The following is a 24,824-nucleotide window of genomic DNA, read 5'->3' on the forward strand; positions in this document are numbered from 1 at the left end:
GGTGGGTTGGCCTCAGGTGAGGGTTCCACCAGTAATGGCCACAATATGAATGGAGACTAGCGTCTACCTCAATTAGTGGACAGATGAACGGGATTATTTGCTACGAATGGAGATGAGGAACAAAAGCAATAAGTGACGTGCCCAGAGAGTTCCAGAAAGGGGACCGAAATGATTCCACGCGCATCCCGGTTCATCCTCTGCAGACAGACACCCAGAAGTGGGAGGGTACATTGGCAGAGTGATGCCTCTCTCCAACAGTAATGATCACATTACCATTTTTTTTTATATCAAGTTGGTTCTCTGCTAATGAGGCTCTCAGTTTGCCACCAATCCTCCCCCAACGGCTCACACTTCTTTCCACGCATCCCATCATTCTGTGCAACTGCGTTTCGTCTTTACCGGGTTTTATGTCTGCCATCCCATCTCTTTTGTTTCAAGTTCATTTTCTTTCAACAGATCAATCTAATGATCAGATGATTAAAAGCACATGTAATCACCTTTTGCCTCTTTTTGCTTCCCATTACTGCTGCATCCCTTTGTTTCCTACTCAAACAGCACAATATTGTCTGGGAATAATGTCTTTGCACAGGAGAGGAGGCTTTGGCCACATTCCAGCTGCAGAGCAGAGGATCCTATTGCTGCAACTGCTGGGCTGAAGGTCAAAGGCCAGAGCCAATCTCCTGAATTCATGAATATATTCAGGCAAACGCTGAGAAGGAGCAATGGCAGCCATCAGCAGGGGACCCAGTGAGGATGATGATCTCAAATCAGTGTGCAGAAAATTCAGCTCAGCTGGATGGTTTAATCAAGAACACAACAGCCAATAAACAATCAAGTTTTTTTCTTTCTGTAATAGAGAGAGAGCAAGAATGGTGTGCTCGTTTGTGACCTCCACTTTTGGTCTAGTGACTCTTGACCTTCTGCTCTCTTCTATACTAATCTGATAAAATCATTGATCATTGTTGTTAAAAAAATACTTATATTTTTTATTTTTTATAATATATTTCTGTTGAGAACACAATTAAATCTTCAAATTTGAGCCTTTATGGATTCTTTTAGCTACATCAGTGATTCTCAACAGTAGCTCCCTACACGTTACTGTAGTATTGCAAACAGCACCCCCTACAGGGGAACCAGTCACACTTCAAGTTACAATTACGTGCTTCCATCTTCAATCTGTCACTGCTGTCATTAGAGGCCATGTGCGCACGTACACACACACACACACACACACACACACACACACACACACACACACACACACACACAGACTCACACACGCGCGCACGCATGCTAATATCCATGCATCAAATGCACGTGGACAGTAACACACACAGACAAACAGGCATTTTGATGACATATATTTCAACACACACGTGCACATGGAAAAACAGGCAGCAGCAAGTGGATGACAGCAGACAACTGTGGAGTTTGAACTCTGAAGTCTTAAGCTGGAGACTTAATCTGGCTCCCCATGATCCACAGGCTTAGTCGTCCTGCACCCTGTCTATCTTTCCCCTGTCATCCCCCCCCCACACACACACACCACCCCCCCTCTGCTTGTCTGTCTGTCTGTCTCTCCTTTTATTCCAAAGCCTGTATAAGAGCACTCTGCTGCAGGTTAAAAATAACTGCAGGGCAGAAAATGAGGGGCTACAATAACACACACACACACACACACACACACACACACACGCACGCACGCACGCACGCACGCACGCACACACACACACACACACACGCGCACGCACACACACACATTTTTCCTAAAACACACATAAACAAGACTGATAATCTACTGATTTTTGAATCAAATCATAATACATCAAATTTGGAAGAGGGGAAATGTAATTATGTTGGTCAAATCCTCATTTTCAGTTCTAATTATAATTTCTTGCGTTTCTTACAGAGCAGTGAAATATGAATGGCTGGAGAGATAACACAACACAGACCCTCTGCCGATTTGGCGTGAAGCAGATAAGAGAGCCTCGGAAATGCTGTTCTGCTGAGTCAGCAGAAACTGTAAATCACAACGGCAGCAGGAGAAATAGATAAATGGTTATGTAAGAATGCTTGAGAAGAGTGGCTGTTAACATCCTAGCAAGCTGTAACACAGGTAAACACCTGACACATACTGTATGGCTTTATGTTCCAGAGGCCAGAGCGGATACATGAAAATGACAAAAAAATTGCAAAAACGCCACGTTTTTTGGCTCTGAAGAGATGATTTCCAGGTGCAGACATCACCCCCGAAGATAATGACAGATGCAGAGTTCAAAACACAAATTCATTAGGGATTTAAAGGTTCCAGGTTCAATAAAACAGTCTTAACTTTGCCCTGTTTTCGTCTCTTGTTCATCAATCAGTGGTTTCTGTTGGTCTCCTCTCATATGCTGGATAAAACTGGATTACTTCTTGTTCCAGCAGCGACTTAAACTCGACCTCTTCCTCAGTGGACACAAGGTGAGTCACTTTTTTCTTTGAGTTTCCTCTGTAGCGGGGCAATAACAGGAAGTAGGAAACAGGTGTTTCTGTCAGAGGCAAAGGGTCAAAGGAAACAGCCCCTTTCTCTGACAGGAAGTCAGCGGAGGGACGAGTTGGGAAAACAGCTCCATCCGTGCCTGATTGTGTGGCGTTTTACACTATTCAGCTCCATCAATACAGTTTGACAGAGTGGTAGAGCGGTGGCAGGTTTGAGTCTCAATAAAGGGCGGCCCTGTGCCAAATATAGAGCCACAGCGACACCAAAACAAAGCCGCAGGCCATTTCCAACTGATCCCACGGGAGATGCATATTCCAAACTGTGTAATGCAGCAATAACAGATGAAAGGGTGTGTTTCACTTCAGTCCACAGACAAGGAAATGAAGCCAGAGGCCTCCAGAGTGCTCTGGCTTTTGTGTTTATGTGGCGTTTGTGTCCCAAGTCATCTCCAGGTTAAGTTGGTGTTTTTGTTGTAATTCAAATTGCCCAATATATTTTAAAAAAATGCTATTTGATTAGTTTTTTTTAATATACGACCACATGGGAAATGCAGGTTTAATGCGTTGACTTCACACAAACCTGCGCTCAATTCAAGAGCAGCACAAAGCTCGTCGACGTCCCGGTTTGATAACGCGCACGAGAAACAAAATTAGGGAATAGAATATTAACAGTGATGAAATTCCATTGCTAAATCATGTCAGACCACATCGGAGGCCATAAAGGCCCCATAAATCATTCTCTTCATGGGCTGCTCTCCTGTTATGCAGCACTGAAGCGTGGCGTCTCGTCCGTCAGTGCCGTCCCTGCTCTGCTTTTCTTTCTATCAACAGCTGCTTCACCAGCAGTCTGCAGCTGTCACTAACAAGAGTTCAGATCTGCTTCCAGCTTTCAGTCACCCACTCAGCCATCCAGACTCTTCTCTTTGGCATCTGAGTTCTCTCTCCCCGTCTATCTCTCTCTTTTTGTCCCCCTTCTGGATCTTTCTTTCCCTCTCTCCTTCCATTTTGCCTCCGTTCCACGCGCTCTCAATTTAACTCTTTTTCTCTATCACAACATCTTAAGTGCCAGTCAAACATCATTTCTCCCTCTCACACCCTCTTTTACTCCGGTCCACGGCCCCCCAGGGGTTAACCATTAGGGCCCGCAACACATGCTGGAACAGCCGCTCTCTTGACAAGAAGGAAGGCATTTTACCCACAACCTGAAATAGTAGACAATCACACCAATTCATCTTTCACGAAGACACATGTGCAAGACAATCTGTGTGTGTGTGTGTGTGTGTGTGTGTGTGTGTGTGTGTGTGTTCCTGTATTCGTGAGACCATTAATTGAAATTTTGTAATATTTTGTGGGACTACTCATTTTCCTCCCCAGAACAACAGAAACAGGCTGGAGAGCAGTGAGGGACAACAATAGCTATTAGCCCGGTTGTCTCCTTTTGGCAGCTTGCTTACCCAAAATACAATTTCTCTCCTGTCAATCATCCTTAGAAATGAATGATGTCAGGAATTACTAGACCACACTACAGTGGGCTCTCACAGAAGGCTCAGGCCTGCCATAAAAGTGCCTTAAAGTGTCTGTTTAAAAGATAAATATAATGAATAAAAGGCTAAATCAAAGACCTTTCGTGATTGCTGTCACAATGTCTGTGAGTGTGTAAAAATGTGATGATCATTCTGTGCAGAACCTTTAAGCCTTTAATTTCTGCTCATGAATATGAAGCAACATAGTTGCACAGTTGTGTGCATGCCTGTCCTCCTGGCCTCTCTGGTACCACTGAACACTCAATAGTTTAGAGGTAAATCCAGACCTGAGTAGTCGATACAACGTAATCATGTAGCCAGAATGGCGATAATCACATAAACGGATCATAATCAATGGCTGCACTAATTGTCCTCCATTACGCAACATTATTGGCTGACAGTGGGATGAGTTTCTTATAGTTTTGTTGACAAGTCTTTGATGCATGAGGAATCTCTGCTACAACACTGTAGATTTCTAAAGATGATGATGCTGATGCCTGTGTGCGTGTGTGTGTGTGTGTGTGTGTTGTGTGTGTGTGTGTGTGTGTGTGTGTGTGTGAGAACATCGTATCCCATGTGGACTCTATGTTCACACCTCACACAAGGCGTCCTGTCTCAGTGGATCTCTCTATTAATAGTCTTCCCTCTCTCTTGTTTTTCATCCTGGACCTTCCTCCTCGTTTCCTCTTTCCCCTCCCGTCTTCACTACAGCTTTTTCTTGTTTTTACTCTGCTCTTTCATACTCTCACAAATCTTTTTTTCCCCCATGTTTGCTTGGTTTTCACTCCCGTGTTTATTTTTCTGCCTCATTCGGTCTCACGCAGACAGAAAATCACAAACAAACTCCGTCTTGTCATTTAAAAAGCTAACACTTCCCTCTCCCCTTTCCTCACGTTACCTGAGCCGCGGCTGGCAAGTTGGAACCGGACACAAACACACTGGCAGCTCAGAGAAAATAAAAGGGGGTGACTGACCTGTTTGACGCGGTCTGGGTTGACGGTGGTCTGTGGCTGCAGGATGCTGACTGGCTCTGTCTTCTGGGTGCTCTGCGGCATCTCCCTCACCTTCTCAGCGATGAAGTTGTGGACGCCGTTGAGTGCTTCCACCGTCCCCTGGATTAGACACACCCGCTCCGTCGTCCCTGCACACACAGAGCGGCCCCGTTATTGCATTAATTGCAGCCATAAATTTGTGTTACTGACGAGTCAACACGCACAATCCCACCAGACGCGTTACAATAGCACAACCGGGAAATAAAAGCAAATAAAATAACTTATTCCAATTGCAAAATTGCAAATGTGACCACTAAAAGCTGTAAACGAGCACCTCGTAATTTCAAGCAAAACACAGCAAATGACTGCACACCACTGTTATAGGACTCAATTCAAAGAGGTGGACATGGCGCAGAAAAGGTCGAATTGCCCTTCTTCTATTGTCTTCCTTGATGTACCATATCTGCCTTTTCTACTCTGTTTCCTCTCCCTCTGCCCTTCCTCTCTGACTCCCGTTGGACTCTTGTATTCACTGGGACTCGCTCTTATCTCTGGTTAGCAGCATGTTAGCTTGTGTTTCCTGCCTCTCCACTCTCATTCTCTCACTTACACTCATCTCATCCACGTCTGACACCACAGAGAGCAGAAGGATTTAGGAATATTGAGAAAAGCAAGGCCTCATCAGGGATGTTTTTCTTCCACTTACTATCATCATAGTGGGGGGTCATCAAATGTGAACCCCTACTGTCGGTACCATAGGTGTATGGGCTAAAACAACAAAGGCTAAAAACACAACACTCAGCTGCTGGCTGCGTTTGGTTACACATCCACACTTTGTAATGTCTGCAGCGCCTGTTAGCATTACAGTGGGATTATTGCTATTTTTGCAGCAGCCGTTGACAGCAGTGACAAACAGCAGCTGAAGGTTTCGATTTGGCCGAACGACTACAAGCTAACAAATCAAACAAACTAGAGGCTAGCATCACTTTTAAGTGCACCGCCATGTTGTTGACCTGACGATTGTGGGTATGTGTATCTACGAGAGTGAGTGTGAGTCTCATAAACTTTTCTACTGTGGGGATTTTAGTTATTTTTGGGGCCCAACTGTATTTTCAGTCCCAAATTATAGGTCTGACAATTGCCGATGTGTATGTCTATGAGCGTGTGTGTGTGTGTGTGTGTCTACACGCCTGTGTGCTGATACTGAGAAAACTGGGCTATGCCTCTCTCTGACAGCTGGTGCCCTCTGGGTAATCTGGACTCAGCCAATCATAAACAAGGATTAGGAGGCCATTGTCTTGGCATCAGTGTGTGTTTGTCATATTTGAGCATTGTGACAGTGTGTGCAATTGTGTGTGTAATGGTAGCAGGAAAGGCCACTTTCGGCAGAGCTCCCACCGCAGCACCTTTACAGCTGTGCCTCCACAGACCTCCTAAATATGATTATGGGATACCGACCAGAATTTAACGTGATGATCGATAAACAAATGCACATTTTATCGGCATGGAGGACATCAACATTTGACGCTAGTGTCCAGTTAATTTTGTGCAAAATGCCGACAGACATCTGGCTGCTTCGCTACATTCACCTTCAGCCTCGGCTCCGTGCGTCTGCAGTGTTTGGAACAGCGCTTATGAGCTGAAAACGAGTGTCTGCCGCTGATATCAGGCTGGTGACACCACTGGGGATATACAGAAACTGCGCAGCTAAATGAGATTAAAACTACACAATTCGAATAATGCCGGGATCTTAATATTTAGCCTGTAATGGAATTTAAACTAAACTCTTTTCCCCCACAAATTATCATTAATTTCATCAAAAATGTGTTATCTTGTTGTAATTATGTAGCGGTGCACTGAGAGCCAAAGGTTCACAACTTGCCAATAGAATTAATGTGAAACCAAGTAACCAGACGCAAAAGCGAGCCGTCATCATTGCCGTCACCATCAAAGAGGCCGTGAACTCTCAGTTGCTTTTATTTCAGTCTAACTCGCATGACTCACTCCTTCCTCCCCTGCTCTCCTCCTCCTCCTCTTCCTCCTCCTCCTCCCCTTCCTCCCTGATGACCAGAGAGGCTCTGTAGGCAACAAACAGACAGTACGCTGTGTTTCTCCTTCTGCTTGTCTAAGGCCGAGTAACAACTATACATACATTTTCACTATAACAACTTGTCTTGCTTATTGGACAAATTTCCCTCGTTTTACTTTTATTAAGAAAAGACTTTAACAGGTCAGGTTTTCTGTTGGTGATAATTGGCCATCAAAGGTTGCAGTGCAGGTGAGATGAGCTCCTCTCAGTGCTCTACAGTATGAGCGAGAAGGGCGGTTTAGCTGGGTAACCTCACACAGACCACGGCAGAGATATAGCTGGTGTTTCCCCAATGACGTGGTGTGTCTTGGCCTGCAGCTGCAGTTTGGAGAGAGCAGGCAGTAAGCGCTCATTAGCAACAGATTAAAAGGAGACATTAAGTTGAAATGACTCATCATTGTGGCATTATTATCATCATTGCTGTGTTTTTTGGGATCTGTACTCCAAAATTAGAGAAATCTCTATTTCGTATTAAAGGGAGGCGTCCTGTGAACTAGTGAAGTAAGTAGCAGGTCATTAAAATTGCAAAGGAAAGATTCTCAAACTGGAGCTGCAGGGAGTGTTTCAGAAATTTACTGGCCATGATGTAAAAAAATGTGTATCTTTCCTCATCAAAGTCAGAGAGCTTCAAAACCTGAAAATAAAAGTCTCCCTTCTTGTTTTATTCATGTTGTTTTTCAGTGCAGAGAACCACTGTAGGCAAAAAAACACTCTGGTTTCCACTAAAATCAACCGAATCGTTGTCAAAAATAGTCTGGTTTATTCCTACAAAGTGACCCATTTATCAGTTCTGATTCTCCTTTCAGGATCCACAAAGTTCTCACTTTCTGAAACTTTCGCAACAGTTGAGGAATCCCGGCAGAGACGCTGAAGAAGCGACGTGAAGAGGAGACGAGATGCGACAGCATCGCCACAGGTCCTGCGTTCCCAGGTACCGGCTCTCCACCCCCCACTGCTGCCATATACACATTTACACTTCCAGCACAACTGGGATGAAGAAGGGAGAGAACAGCTGCCAGGAGAAATGGATAAAGGAGAGACCTGTAGGTTCACATGACTTCTGTCACATCTGAACAACATCAAGCCAACTGGAGGCAGATGGAGACGCAGGACTGGACCGAAAGAGAGGCAGAACGTCGGGACAGTGGTGTCAAACTGGAGTGACAGAGGGAGACGGATGGAAATGGATGGAGGGAGAGGAACCTCTGTGGAACCTGTCACAACACGGTATTGGCGGCACACAGAGAGAACGACACAAACAGACACCAGTGATCTGCAAGAGGTGCAGAGAAATGAAGAAACCAGACGTGGAGATCTGATATTGTGTTTTGACCTTTCGATAAGCACGACAACATCTGAAGCCAACTAGCACTGCAAGTTGGTTTAATGTTAAGTTCATTAAAGCCATCTCCTTATTTTGGGGATAAGCTCAGGTTAACTGGACACCTCTGATCAGATCTGCTGGATAAGTCAGCTGGTGGATGTGCAGCTCAACGCCTTCGAGCTCTGATGGGTTTAAGACCGTAAAAAATGGCGTATGAATGTGAAGGTAAAGAATGTGAGCGCCTCCTGATCACAGCCTGATAAAGCTTCCTTTTTTAAGAGTCTGACAGCCATGTTAGAATCTTCCTCTAAAATCCGATTAATTTTAGTAGAAATCTCCAGAAGATAATTATGCTAACACCAAACAATATTCATAAAACACAATAAAGCAGTAGCAACCTGGAAAAAATGGGCCACATGCTCCAGTTTCTCCTTCTTTTCTCCTCTATATACCCCCCCCCCCCCCCCCCAACCCTTGAAAACTATTAAATTGCATAGATTAAGATCAGTTCAAGTCTGAGGCTGCCAAATCTCATCCATGGATGTACCGCTGACCCTAACCCTGGAGGACGAGCTGATACCATCTACAAATCCACCAGTCAGGACCACTACAAAGATCACTGAGCCTGCATCAGAAAGAGGCGGATGGATTTATTGAGCGGCTCCTAAATAAGCTGATATAAGTGACCAGAAAGGCCTTTGTGTCATTTAAAAGTTTTTCTGGCTGAATGGCTCAGCATAAGTGAGCCGAAAAGAGGGACCAGAGCAGGCAGACGGATGGATGGAGTCACAAGTGAAGCTTTGTGTGTGTAAACAGGCAGGAAATGCTCAAACTGATGCACAAAACTGTTATGGGGACAAATCCCCTTCACACTTTAGGATCAGAATCCATCAATAGCAATACACTGGATGGATTGAGAGACAAAGAAAAGTGGCTGTCACTCTCGCCACACATTCGCCAAAAGTCCTGAAATGGTTTTAACAGCAATAACACGATGAGCAAACACTCTTTCGTGCAGCTGTTGGTGATTTCATAAGTTGTTATTTGAGAGACGGACGGGGAGAAAGAGCGACTTCCTGTGCTGACGCAATCTGGAGCTGTAAGGAAAGTTGGAGCTGTTCTTCGCTATAGTCGTCATTAGAATGACAAAAGAAGGACAGAAAGATAGCAGAGAAAGAGATGGAAAGAGGGAGGAGCGGAGAGAAGGAATCCAAATCAACTTTTTGGACTTTTGTCAGTTCTAAAAATGAACAGTAACAATGATGAAGAACGAGAGGAAGGTTAAGTGGATTAAAATGTGATGGTTGCTTTGGAATGGGCCGGCAGCCATACGCACTCACACTGGCTTCATTTGGCACCATTAGAGCTGGACAAAATCACGGTCAATTCGGAAAAACTTCATACATGGTGAAGTTGCTGCGGTCACATGGCCTGAAGCCCAACGTTTTTATTGCTCTTTACTGCAAATGAAAGTTCTCCTCGGTGAGTAACCAGACTCATGGGGGAACCAAAAGCCCCACTGGGTGAAATTAACTCAGAATGGGGCTCCACAATCCACATCCACCATTTTTGAACATTTAAAGAGTTCACATTGTTATTCGACATTCTTCCCCTCTGCTTTTTCTCTTTGTGATAATCCTTAAATCTGTGTTTTAAAGGAGCACAACAAACTGTAAAAACATGCTGTCCTCTCAGCCCCCCCCCACCCCAAGTCCTTTATCTGTCCTGAGGTCCAGCAGTGTCAGAGCACTCAGTGAGAAGAATAAGGCAAACTCTCCCCAAAGAATAACAAAAGAAGCTGGAAGAAAAGGCAGGAATTCCACTGGTCTGATGTAACGCTTTTCACTTAGTGTGTCCTGCTGCTCTCCCTCCAGTCTCCACCTCCGTGTCACTTCATTGCTCCAATCCACAAAGTCCATTTGCAGAGCACATGCACACGCTTCATAAAATTACACCTCTTTCATCCAACTTTTAAGCTCTTTGGAAAGCAATGGTGCTGAAGAAGCCAAGGTTGAAGAAAAATCAATCAGTTTTCCTGGTAAAAAACATGTGAATAGTGAAGGTTTTAAACAACCGAAGCTTTAAAATCTGGATCCTCTCAAAGTCAGAGCAACAGGAGGCAGTAGCAGCAGCTTTTCTTTTACAGGAAAGACTTTTCCCTTCTGTTGAAGCATATTCAACCTAAAAAAAAGGATTTGCACTCACTTCCAGCATATTTGCACGTGTGGTCTCAAACAGACAGACACACCACTCTTGCTTTTTCTGCAGGAAAGATTGTTAAACTATAGTTTACATGCTGGATTATTTTGAATTTCAAGCATTTCCAAAAGCTTTCTCACTATTTGCTTGCATTTGCACCACATCCAGCCCCTCCACAGCCCTCCTGTTTCTCATCATCCTCTCCCTCGTCCCTCACTGCTCCCTCACTCTCTTTTCTTTCCTTGCCTCTTGTTCTTTGGCAGGAGTTTTGGTGTTGCCCAAGTGACCTGACCCAAGCCAAGCAAACGGCTGAAAAGATACCAGGACTGCCTCTTTTCCTTTCTCCCCAGTTTTCTTCCATTTTAACCCCTTTTACTCTTCCTCCCATTCCTCCTCAAATCCTCATTCTCTCCTCCGTCTCTACCTTTTTCTGCTTCTCCGTCTCTTTTTTCCTCTGTTGTACCTGCAGACACATTCATCTGAAAATTGCCAAGATGCCCTCAGCAACAAGTGAAGCCAACAATGAGTGGAAAGATACACTGGAATCGAGTTTATGCTTGTCATTATTCGATAAGTATTTTGAGAAGTCACACGTGCTACTTCAGTGTGAACAGACAGAGCTAGAGCGCCGAACATGCCCCCATTTTTATGTGACGAGAGATTGGTGAGGTTAAAGTAGAACTGTTCTGTGTGTGTGTGTGTGTGTGTGGGGGGGGCTACAAGCAGGAAGTGACGGCAGTGACAGAAAGAGACAGCTGTAATAATATGTTTCTCCTGGTGAGACACACACACATACACACCTTCTAAGCTTTCTAGAAAGTCACACATCTCAATATGTAACCATGGACGGATGACTATATATACACACCTAATCACCCGCATACTCATCTGTCACACGCGCGCATGCACACACACACATGCGGGGGCTGGCTTGTGTCCTCGGAGGGCCCGCGTGGTAACTGGACCTCGTGTGAATTCTTTGTCATCTCAAACGACTTCAACACTGTTCTGATTTTACTCGCACCCTCCATTTGTCTTCGGTAGTTCTTCCTCCTCGCAATTTAGTCTTTTTTGCACAAATCACTAAGCGTGATAAAATCAGGGGTGGTGTATGTGTGTGTGTGTGTGTTGTGTGTGCGTTTGTGTGCATGTGGGGGCTGGGGATGGGGGTTCCAAACCAGGAAGCTACTGTCGGTTTACTTTGATGTCAGCATAGAGTGGTGTGTGCGGGACAAAGACACCAGTCAGACTGTTAGTATAAAGTATATTTAGTTAGTAGTTAGTATAAAGGATATTTAGTACTAATGTTTGGAGTATTGTGACATGTGTCTGATTCCCAGTTCATGCAGTGGTCGACCAGTCAGGGCGAGCAGGAACCATGACTCTGATCGAATCCCCATGATGTTGACCTTCAGCGCAGCGTGTATATGGTTCTCTTTTGTCGTATCGTTTATGCATTAGCACACGCTTAGATGGACACACACTCGCTGCCCATCTCCCAGTTGGTATCTGGTGTCACACACAACTGCCTTAATCGAGCCACACCTGTCATCTAGTGCAACATACACACACACTCCTTTTATGCATTGCCCCAAAGCTCAGATCAAAATATTCTTGCCTAACCTACTTGCATTTATGTATGTGTGTTTGCTCGCTCATGTGCGTGCATGCGTGTGTGTGTGTGATTGTTCCTTTGTGTGTTGTTTAGTGGCTGTGTGTTATGTCAAAGCTTGAAGCCAAATAATGCATTCATTTTTGTCTGCAGAATCTTTCTATCTGTAAGCGTGTGTGTGTGTGTGGTGTGTGTGTGTGTGTGCGTGTGTGCGTGCGTGTGCGCAATGTGGACAGTGTCAGCTGGTCTAAGCTGCCTCATCCCCACCCTTCTTTAGCCTCAATCCCCCTCAAATCCATCTATGTTTCCCATGTGACTCTTTACCCTGTCAGCTGCACCAACACTGAGGTCAGCCTCTATCTCCAGAATACGTCTATCTTTATCCCACAACAATGTTCACTTTCAGATCAAAAATACTACAAGAATACTGAAACTCCCATCAGCCGACTTCTGTAAATCAACTTTTAGTCAAGATACATTTAAATGCTGACATTTGAGGCACACATCGGTCCTTTTAATAGCACACTCTCCTGCATGGCCACATTCCTGTAACTCTGACTTTCATTCTCTCTTTAAACTGAACACACCCTGTTGTTCTTCTGACTCCACACACATGCAAGCACACCCACACACACACACACCCAGTATATAGCTGTGTGTAGCTTTATGAGAATACTCGTCTCACCTCATCAACCTTCTGGCAACTTTGCAGTGCGCCAGCTTTTTGAACCTAACAATCCTCTCTCCCCTTAACACCCGAATCGAGGCATTTCATGCAGCAGGCAGGTCGAGGCCCTGCTTCTGCTAACACCACTGCGGTGTTCTGCTCATTTAGTTTTACCGAACCACAAAATAATGAGAGGGAACTTTCCTCCTGGATGAAGCTTCAGAAACGGTGCTTCTCAACACTGATCGGTCATCACGACTGGCTGATTGGTGTACCTAAAAACATAGAGATGTCCCTCCCTTCTGAAACTCAGTGTGCAGAAACAAGACAAATCAAATCCAGATGAGTCCTTTTCTAAATCTCGCGTATTTGTCTTCTTGTACCATGAACAATCGCAAAGGAAGACGGACTTCCATAAAAACACATTGGCTCAGCCCTGCATTCCTGCTTGTGATTGGCTGCTAATAAAGTGCTGTTTAAGAGCTCATGGCACGTGGATAACATTCGAACCCTACACACACACAAACACACACAAGCACACAACGTTTATTCAACAAGGCTTGTCAGCCATGGAGACCAGCATGCCTGGTCTTTTACATCATCATCATCATCATCATACACAATCTGGTCTCCATTTGTTACAGCTGCGACTGTGTGTGTGTGAGCCCGCGTGTGTGTTGCTGTTTTCCTGCAGCCGAGAGCACGTATGGGCATGCGTGTGTTTATTTGTGAGCTGGAACTTGGCTGTGCTCGGTGACCACGTAGCCTGAGAAAGTGGTGGAGAGTCCCGCACACCAAAACATCTCCAACTGCAGATGAACTCTGTTGCACTTTTGCTGATAAAACCAAATAACACTTGTGGGCTCAGCCGGAGGATTTGGGCTGTAGCTTAAACACAGTTGTTGCTTTTAAACTATGATTAAAATTGATAAAAGGAATTAAAAGAACACTCCTGAATCTTTATTTAAACTGACAACGCTAAATAAACCATATGTCAAATTAACTCTAACTCTGTCACAGCTGAGTGCTGGGGCAGATAGACAAAGTTGTAATTAGAGAGGTGAGTAACTGGAGCCCACGAGCCACCAAAGAAGGAATCACTCGCTATCTTTCTCTATGTATTGTGCGTTTGTAGGAGACAATTAACAATCAGCTAAAACACTAATTACCTTCCTTTCCAGCTCTCTCCATACACACACTACCTATATGCAGTCTGGATGATCTGCTAGTGTGCTTCCTTTATGATTGTGTGGGGTCTCCATGCCGAGCGTGCACGTGAGCACATGGAAGGTGTGGTCTGACTAGAAATGTGAGCTGATTAATGGCAACCATCTGGAACGTGATTGCATGATTTCAAGTTCAATGTAGACGGCAACAAGTTGGACCGAGTTTTAAAAATGAGAGCAGAACATAAAGTCTGTTCATTGCAAAAATAAAGGAAAATTTATGCTCCATTCTGAAAAGCGGCTGTTTTTTTTCCCCGAGAAATGTTGATTTAGTGAGTGACAATATGGGGCCAAATTGAATTAGTTAAATTGTAAAGCGGGAAACAGGGTCACATATTCACAGCAGCGTTCATCAAAAGTGAATGAAATTGTGGCGTTATTTCAGTCACAACAATAAATAATGAACATTTCTGAAGAGAAACAAAAGAAAGCAACAAAGAGCCTTCCAGAAGGAAGGAAACTACACTTGTCTTCACAAAGGTCAAAGGTCATCGTGTTACTGACCATTATTTTCAGAGCTGTTGTCTCTCTCTCTCTCACACACACACACACACACACACACACACACACACACACACACAGAAAGAATAATAAGTCCTGAGTTTTATAATTAAGTGAGAGTTCAGCCACTGTGTCAGAGCTATGATGAGACAGCTGATGGCTCTCAGTTCTGGGATCTCAGGTTGGAGGAGAGGGAGGGATTAATTTTCCGGGGTGAAGGGGCTGTTGTGGGGCTGGGAGTGGGTGGGTGTTTATGTATAAAGGGGGGGCTATATGGAAAGCGTGGATGTTGGGAAATTGGGGGAGCTTTCAGTGGGGGATTAAAAATAATGCAAGTAGGTTGGGGGTGGGGTTCAGGGCAGCTGTGGAACCAACTCTTGTGTGTGCATGTGTGTGTGTGTGGGTGCGTCTGTGAGAGAGAGAGAGTGAGACAGACAAAAGAGGGGTTAAGGGGGTCCCAGAGGGCTACCTTTGTTCCCCTGCAAGAAATTGGGTCCATGAAAACACAAAAAAAGCAATTTCACAATTGGTTCTCTCTCTTTCTCTCTACATCTTTAATGAAGGCCTTTGTTTGGCTCACTCACCTTCCTGCCTCTTAAAGAGAATGCCTTTTTTCACACATCACAGAACTCCATAGTGAGAACACTGCACCTTTAATACGCACATCTGTGGAAATCGGGTGCATGTGCATGTGTTTGTGTATGTAAGTGTGTGCATGTCTGTGTGTGTGTGTAAAGAGGTACTCAGAGACATTAGCAGATTTAGACCTTTTAGATGTGACCCCTTTGTGCGACTAGAGGGATGTTGCCATAACTACCACCAATGCTAAGTGTCATTGTTGTGAACAGCCAATCAGGATGTATCGCACAGTCATAGCTGATGTGCGTGTCTGTCTGTCTGTCTGTCTGTCTGTCTGTCTGTCTGTCTGTCTGTCTGTCTGTCTGTCTGTCTGTCTGTCTGTCTGTCTGGTGCAAGTGAATACTTTTAAATATTATAGTTAAAAGCACGAGCGTAAATAGGCAGTATGCCTCTGCATGAACAGTCTGTAAGGTGATGGATAATTTCCTGCAAGCAGAGCTTATTTCAGCATCTGTCAGGAACAGACGGCGAGAGGATCTGGAAGCAAACCAAGATGAGAAGAAAGACATCTCTCTGTCTCTTTCTGTCTCACTCTCTTACACCTGCTATGGGGAAGAGAGGAGTTTGTAAGGGGAAGGAGGGGGAGGTGCCTCCTCCTGCAAGAGGGCTGTCACTTTGATTTTCATCACCAAGGCAACAGGCATGCAGTCCCACAATCCTCTGCTTTGTCTGAGGTGCATGAGTGTGTGTTAGTGCGCTTCAAATGTGATTCACATGCACAGATATCCAGTCACATGCAAAGTCACCGTCCATCACTTCACATATATTATTCATGTTCATCTCCAAGACTCATTCTCCACTACAGCCAAAGCATGAACTCAAATATTTCTAAACTTCCCTGAACCACAGGTCATGACAGGATTGTTCTGCTCTTCTCAAACATACATCTGTACATACATATACATTTGTATGTTTGTATGAATAAGGATGCAAAGAAAGAACACAAGTGTACCTCTGTCTAATATTTATGGAAGAAGGAAGTAGGAGCAGGCAAGCAGCCAAAACGGCCAAAACAGCACTTTGTGTGTGTGTGTGTGTTGTGTGTGTGTGTGTATGTGTGTGTGTGTGTGTGTGTGTGTGTTATTATAAAGATGGCTCAGCCACATTGCTTTACCAAGCTCCTCACAGAGAGCAGCTTTGTCATAGGAAATGACAGATCCGACAGGAGCGGCTAGGACAGAGAGACATAGAGCGAGAGAGAGAGAGAGAGACATAGAGCGACAGAGAGAGAGAGAGAGAGCGAGCGAGAGAGAGAGAGAGCCATCAGTTAAAGTGCTGACTTGGTCTCAGCCTCCCCGAAGCTCTAATTTTCCAGTGAGGTTCACTGTGTGTCTGAACCGTCCTGTCTGGTCATGGAAGATTGATGAAGGACATCAAAGGGACACAGCTGTATATTCACCTCAAAGATTTCATGTGCATCATGGAGGAAGACAGCAGTGACATTCTGTGTCAGTTGCACCGTTACAATGCTATGTTAATTTAATTTGCAAAACCCACCTGTAATCCTGTTAGACACCTTTACCCAAAATTCTCTACACTTTAATTTGCATGATACTTATTTCTCTTCAGTATGGTATCACTTTTATTATTGTGATGAGGTCACTTAAGGTCATTCTAAGTAAGAGTTAGAGTTACATCTGCCTACTTACAACTGAGATATACTGTAATCTGGACTTCAGATTCCACCCTTTGTCTCTTCTAGATGAGTGGAAATGCATTTCTGCATGTTTAAAGTGTGTAAAGGTCACAACAACCTCTGCAGTGCGGATATGTTAGAGATTTGCAAGTATATCTACCAGAATTCCATCACATACTGATGTTGAAACAACTGTTTTGTATGTGAGCATCCCTGCACGTGCAGACCAGTGTTCAGGTCTGCACAGGGTTTGCAGACCCCCCCCCCCCCCCCCCCCCCCCCCCCCCCCACACACACACACACACACACTCTTTATCTTTCACTCTTTCTGGCAGATGGGGATACCGTCTCCTGGCCTCCCTTCCCTCCTGCTAGCTTGACCGGGGTCAAAGGGCCTATTGTCATACTTGCCTCCACCTATTGTCTGTGACAGTTGGAAACCTCAGAGCTCATTCAAACTGCTGCACATTCAACCACTCCTTCTCCTCCTCCTGCGCTCTCCTTTCTCATTTTCATTTCACTCTCTCTTTCACTCGCTCCTTCCCCTCTTCCTCTTCCTCCGCCCCCTCCATTCTCATGTGCTGACTGGGCTTCGTCAACCCGCCGCATGTACTCATTGAGCTGTACCACTTCAGACTCCGGGGGACAGAAGAAACCCCTGAACAGATTATCAGAAATACTCTCTATGGTTTACTCAATGTCTCCTTTACTTTAAAATATATTTTATCACTTTTATGACAGGGAACTAATAGCTCCTACTCGTCTTGCATTCAGTCAGCCAGATTGGTTTAGATCACATGAATCATTGATGGTCCTTCTGGGAAAACTGGTTCACTGCAGGAAATAAGGGAAAGGCAGAAAACTCCAAGGTCGAGCCATCACATCACATACCACTGATGAATGAGCACGCTGAAAGGTGGGAAAAGACAAAATCCCCATTCAGATTCAACAGTTCCCGCAGTTTATTAAATTGTTTCACCTCATCACAAACTGGGTGCTTGCATGATATTGTTGCACCATTTTCCAAATAAGACGAGTGTACGTGAGTGCACCGAGATGTGATGAGAGGCAGGGAAAGTGTTTGAGGGAGTTTACGGTCTGTCATATTTCCCTGGCAGACTGGACGTCCCAAGGACACACACCAACACACCCACATACAGAGAGAGAGAGAAAGAAAAGAGAGAGGGAGCATGGGGGCAAGAAGCAAAAGAAATGGGAGGAAATGGGGGAAAAGACCAAAGGGAAATTGAGGCCACATAGCAAGAGGGTGTACGAGCATGGGTTCATGTCTCCGGCTCCATGTGGCAGATGTGGTGCAGATTGATCAACCGTGACTGCTGGCAGGCAGCAGGGAATTCACTGCTGTGGTCCAAGAGTAGTGGGAAATCACTGCATGGAGCAGGGGGGAAGACCCAAAATAATCTCCCTGTATCTGATTACACCTGCCCCGAGTGACTGGCGCAGTGCGAGATAAAATAAAATGAAGGATTTTGAGATTTTGCACAGTAGAGTTCGATTAAAAGCAGCAAAATGGAAATGGGGAGGAACGGTGCTTGGAACCACGCATTCCATTCCAGCAATATATCACAAGTGATCGCTGTATGGTTTATCACAGCTGTCTGCTGCGGTCGCTGGTTCGAGCCTGACAGAGCTGTATGTCAGTGCTGTATTAGCGCCGCTCGGGCTGCGGCAGTCTTATTCTGCATGAGTTCGTGTAGGAGAACATCAGCAGCCCTGCCAGGGTTCAGGGTTCATGTCCCAGCAGAGCCTCCCAACACAGAAACACACTCAGGGAGGCACTTTGGAGGTAAGAAACAAGCACCCCCCACTCAATCTGACCTTTTCCACTACAGAGCTTCTCTGGATCAAAAACAAATTCATCACCAAAGGTTATCACCTTATATATTGTAAATTCTTGCTTTGTCTAATTGCTTCCTGATGAAAATGTATTTCATTCAGTGTTCTAATGTGTAAACATGTAACCCTCTTTATCTGTTTCATTTTCCGATTTAAAATAACATGAAAGTTGCTTTTTATTTATTTGCCTTTATTTATTTCCAGCATTTTTACTGTTATTGTTTTTAAAAAATCTTCTGTATTAAACAAATGTCGGGGAGGGTTTGTTGAACCGTCTTTTTAAAAAGCGGCACTGTCTGAGGCTGCAGATCCTGTCTGCCTGTGCACGCCGCGGACTGGTACCGCGCTATTACACAGTCTGTCGTCACACCAACAAATAAAGGAATGGTCTCTTCAGGGTTTGGGCAGAATTTGTTCTCAGCAGAGCATTGTAATAAAACATCCCATCATGACCAAGGCAAAAATAATCATAAAATGGAATCAATCGCATCGGCACATGTGTATTAGTGTGTGAGATATGAAATATAACAGCTTTCCATCTCTTATTCTGAGAGCTTAAAGCTCCATAAGAGGATTAGTGCACTAAAATCACCAGTGTTGATAAAGACTGGGGGGGGGGGGGGGGTATGCACGTTTGTGTGTGAGAATCAGGTGTGTGTTAGCATGTTAGCTCATCTGACCTTTTTTGGCCGTCTGTGCATGTGTGTGTGTGTGTGTGTGTGTGCGCGTGAGTGCTTGCAGATGGGATATTAAATACTAATAAAACTGCAATCATGGCGAGAGATTAAAAACAAAGCTCCAAAATGGTGGAATGCTGTGACAGAGGACAGACAGAGGAGAGCGTGAGGCAACAGGAGGGAACAAGAGTGATCTGAGCATTTGTTCCAGGTTTTGGTTCATTGTTGTTATTTATTGTTGCTTATGAGTTTATTATTCAAGGACATATTTAGCAATTATTCATTTCATTATCTGAGTTCCTATTCACATCCAAACAAACGCAATAAACAGGCCACATAAGACCGTCCACATAAGACCGTCCACATAAGACCGTCCACATAAGACTGTCCACATAAGACCGTCCACATAAGACCGTCCACATAAGACTGTCCACATAAGACTGTCACATAAGACCGTCCACATAAGATCGTCCACATAAGACTGTCCACATAAGATCGTCCACATAAGACTGTCCACATAAGACCGTCCACATAAGATCGTCCACATAAGATCGTCCACATAAGACTGTCCACATAAGACCGTCCACATAAGACCGTCCACATAAGACTGTCCTGCCGTCATCAAATTGACAAACAAAGCGTTCTGTGATCATCAAGTTCGTAATTTCTTTGAAGATGCAGTGTTTCTCCACCTTTAATCACCTCCGCCTGATCATTCACTCATTCATTCCTTCATTCATTCACTCATTCATTCCTTCATTCATTCCTTCATTCATTCCTTTATTCATTCATGCTGTTAATGGGAATTGGGGGAGGATGTCTGTGGGCAACTCTGACTGCACAGGAACTTACTGTAGACGTATTCATCGCTCATCACTACTGACGTGTCCTTGGCTACAAAGCTGTTTTGGGTTGAGCGTTATCACTGCAACAAATTTCATTTCCAGTTTAATCTGCCCCACAAGGCACCTAAATTTGCCCCCACTGCTGCTCAGAAACACCCTGTAGCACTCAGTCAGACACTCCCCAAGGCTCCAAAGCTCGACTGAAGCCATAAATATGCAGGAAGACAGAAGAAGGAGACCTGGCAACATCAATACTACTTCATTTTCACCTTTTACTCTTTCTTTACAGCTTTGCCTCAGTGTGCGTCCGCAGGTCAATAGCTTGAATGGTGAGATGGAGAGGATGAGAACAAATCAATTTTAATTATAAAACAGGTGTCGTCAATGAATATTTTATGTGCAACGGCTATTTCAGCTATTTATTCACGCCACAAACCGAACGAGCAAATGCTGCCGCCGCACACGATTCGTCTCCGCACGTAGTTGTAATAATGAAAAAATATGGATGTGGTGTAGCAAAACAGCTGGAAGAGTACTTTATCACGTGGGGGATACACAATTTCTTCACTCTTCTACTTATTTTCGGACAGTTTTTGATACGTTGCATTAAGACTTGTGTGATCACAGACGTCCGTTAAAGACATCGGCAGCTGTGGACACGAGGACATTTTTGTTGTTTGTGAACTGCAGCTCTCCAGATCAGGACAGAATTGTCATAAAATACTTTCACGTCCTTTTAGATCAAAGAGAGAAAGCGAGAGAGAGAGAGAGAGAGAGAGAGAGAGAGAGAGAGAGAGAGAGAGAGAGACTATATTTGGAAACAACAAATAACACTGGCATATGTAATAAATCTGTTGCGCCATAATAGCAAATACTGATTTGGACTGTGTGTGTGTGTGTGTGTGCGTGTGTGTGTGTGTTTGGTGACCTGTCTCGATGCAGCACACTGCTGCTAATTGGTCATCAGCTTAAGTGCTGCCACAGCACTATTTCTAGATAGATGAAATGGAGTGAGAGGAAGAATGGAGAGGAAGGAAAAAAAGCCAGGAGGTAAAGAAATAACAGGACCGAGAGAGGGAGAGAAAGAGGGAGAGAGAGAGGGGGACAAACGATCGATGGCTGAGCTGAATCTTGATCACAAGGAGTATGAATAAAAGCAGAGGAAGGTCTTACAGAAGGACACGCAATAAAGACGCTCAACTGTGGCTTCCTGCTAATATTTAAAACATTTTATCGCTCTCATTTCTCTCTAGACTGTAAAATATTCAATCAATAAGTAAAACAAAGATAAATCAATTGCTGTAATATGACTTTTAATGTCACATCCAATCGGGCAGCCCCATGTTGTATTTTTCTTGAGTGTTAGCATCTCTGTTCACAGGCTGCAGAGATCTATTAAGTTCATATTTCTGCAGTCGGCACCAATAAAAAAAAGGTGCCGTTAAGGTCAAAATGTCGGCCTCATTCTGGAAAGAAATATTCAAATATTTATTTTTTGTTAGAATCTTCTCAATGAACTCTCAGTTCAGCAACACTTTAACATCAGCTGATTAAAGATCCTCATCCGTCACGACCAGCTCAAACCTGCATCCAACAAATCACTTAATTCAGGATTCAAGCGGGAGAGAAAAGAGAAGCGACGCCTGTCTACTGAGGAGCGAGGGGACATGGCCGAGACACAGCAGTACCTCTCTACTCTGTTCATTAGACAGCCTCTGTCCACACACACACACACACACACACACACACACACACACACACACAGCTCTTGCAGCAGGTGGGCCTTTTGATTTGTCACCCAGGAAGAACCATGTCCCATTTGCATACAGATGCCCCCTTTAGTGTGAAAGGCTGTACACACACACACACACACACACACACACACACACACACACACACACACACACACGCACACACACAGAGGTCCATACAAGTCTCTTTATAGAACAGGTCCTCTCTCCTTCACTATTTCTTTTCGGTTCTGCATGAGATGTTAAATGCAGTTTTAATAATTCTGTATAAATTCATTTTTCTACTTTTATTGTATATTTAGTGTCTGCAAAATTTTAGTTTTGCATGTCAAATCCCAGGTATTAATTGTGTGTTCATGAGTGCATCTCTGTGTGTGTATGTGTGTGAGTGTGTGTGTGTGTTTCAGAGAATCCTGCACCTTGCCGGATTCTCATTTGCCTGTGTCAGACAACGGCGGCGTGTTTGCTGACCCGAGCTCTGAGACGATCCGCGCTCCCGCCGAGACACCGAGCGCATGAGCAGAACATAAAAACACTGATAACCACGATAAAAAAGGGGGGAAATGAGGTGAAGTTTTGCAAGAAAGTTGCAACGGCGCAGCGTTTGTGCTGCGAGGGGCTCAGCCAGCCCTCGACACCACAAAGTTGCTGTTCAAGCTCCAGCTGCTGGAGCTTTATTTCACAGAGCAGTTTCATCCGTCTCGCTCTTGTGCTTCAAACGGGAGCGACAGAGGTGGTGGATAATATTTCACCACATGGCCTCGGCCTGCAACAGTGCTGCAGTGGATGCATGCGATGCCGCTGACGTCTGGACACATCATAGTTTTTCAATGCGGTTTGAGGTTAAACTAAGTGCAGGCGGAGAAATGCACAAACCACCAGCGATATTTAGGTTATATGTTCGATGTCATCCGATATTCAGAAATGCAGCTGTTTTCTAATTCTCCCAGTTTGATCCGGGCCAACCTGTAAAACCTTCATCCTCGATTTATTTCATGACAACATCTGCGCTTGGCAACTGCGTGCATTATTTTATGGTTGTGTTAGGGTGAAGAGTAGGAAAGGATTGTGGTCTTTGTTATGTATTTAAGAGCCAATGCTGACTGAAAGCAAATGATGAGATGTGCAGGGTTTTTTAGTGGCTAACCAAACCACCATCTTTCCTTGACCCCACACTGTAATCTAGCCTAATCTGCTCAATCTCGTTGTCTCACAGCTCAAACAACAGGAAACTCGAGGTGGAAGTGCCTCAAGCAGGTTTACGGCCCTCAATGAGTCAATTCCCACTGGTGCCAAACACCTTCAGAGCAAACATTAAACTGAGATTTGTGCGTTTTATTTATTTTTTAATCACATCAATGAAGACAATATATTAAAGCTTTAATCCGGAGGCTGAGGTCTTTGAGGTTGCATCAACCTGTCGACCTATGAGTCGACAACACCTTTTTAAAACACCAATCCCCATAAATGCAAAGCTCATGTGGCAGCGAGTCGTCATGCAAACAGACAATCGGTGCTAAAAACAGTCCCTGATCACAGCTTCCATCTCCTCATCCCCTACAGCTGCTCAATGGATCGATGATGGGCACTCACCGGGGTAGAAGTCTTTGGATTTTGACAGTTTGATGGTGGCTCCAGTCTCTTTCTGCAGCTGGACGATGGTCTGACCTCCCTTCCCAATGATCGACCCCGCCGCATAGCTGGGAATCAAAACCTTCAGGAAGTACTCGCCTTCCTCTGCAGTGGGGAACAAGAAACAGGAAGTCAAGCACGGCTACGGCAGCTTACGTTTTCTTCACATGTTTTTCATCTATTTCTTTGTTTATTGCGGCGAAAAAGCAGCAGCAGCATTTCATTCATTCATATAAGGATCGTCTTTTGGAGTGAGTGTCAGGTTGGAAGTGTTGGTCAGTCATCGCAGACAGAACAGTCGCATGCTAATGTTGCGTCACTACGCATAAACTGAACAGTTCTACCCCAAATCCCACCCCAAAAACCCACCCCTCCTGAACAAAGAATACAGGCGTAAATCCACCCAACCACATACAAAGATGACTGATATCAATGACAACTAATTATTTCCATAATCAAATGATTCCTTGTCAGCGTTATCTCTCCTACTTCTCCACACATCCATTTGTGCGAGCCTCTAAACGCTCACTCCAGATTGTCTGATCTAATTTCAGCATCGGGCTCGAGGAATCTGGTCCTCGGCGCTGCCTTGGCACTATGGAGAGAAGCTGAGGAATATGCTGATCAGCGGTTTCGTTAGCAAAGCTAATCAGCTTCAGTCAACGCTCATGAATACGTCGCCATATGAATGTGTAACACCACATGCCACCATGGCACTTACAAATGTATTCATTCACATGTGCAGATCAGTTCACACAAACAAACAAGCAGGGCAACATTCAGATGTACTCTATATTTTAATCTGCAGCTGCAAAAGGCTGCTCCTCACACAGGATGTCCTTGAGAAACATGAGTCACACTTTTAAATCCCACATCACGTCTCCTTTTTTTCGTGTAAAAGCCTCTAAATGATGGTGATTCACTGAGGAAGAAAGCTTTTCTCCTCATCCCTTTTAATGTTTTTTTATGGACATCATTAATTAGGACCATGGATTTTGGCTGCAAATGCAGTGCTGCTTTACAAACTATGCACCTAAGAGAAAAACACAGTGTCAAGTGTTTTTTCTCCACTCAGGTCCCTTAAAATCCAAGTAAATGCTTCATATGATCTGAAAGCAAAGTCAACATTCAACGCCATCTAATGCACCATGCTGGTCTTGGTTGGACCCGACC

The 24,824-nt window shown here is 44.5% G+C and overlaps 1 protein-coding gene across 3 annotated transcripts in view; it reads right to left on the reverse strand.

The window, feature by feature from the left end:
* Nucleotides 1-24,824, reverse strand: part of nova2 (NOVA alternative splicing regulator 2) — a 48,471-nt gene that overhangs the window by 12,726 nt on the left and 10,921 nt on the right. For all 3 annotated transcript variants that reach the window (XM_057048943.1, XM_057048941.1, XM_057048940.1), the window contains 2 exons: nucleotides 23,613-23,756; nucleotides 4,979-5,145 (listed from right to left, as the gene is read on the reverse strand). In XM_057048943.1, coding sequence (XP_056904923.1) covers nucleotides 4,979-5,145; nucleotides 23,613-23,756 — 311 coding nt within the window. The remainder of the gene's footprint in view (nucleotides 1-4,978; nucleotides 5,146-23,612; nucleotides 23,757-24,824) is intronic.

This window comes from Takifugu flavidus, chromosome 12 (assembly GCF_003711565.1).
Source record: "Takifugu flavidus isolate HTHZ2018 chromosome 12, ASM371156v2, whole genome shotgun sequence".
Classification (NCBI taxonomy): Eukaryota; Metazoa; Chordata; class Actinopteri; order Tetraodontiformes; family Tetraodontidae; genus Takifugu; species Takifugu flavidus.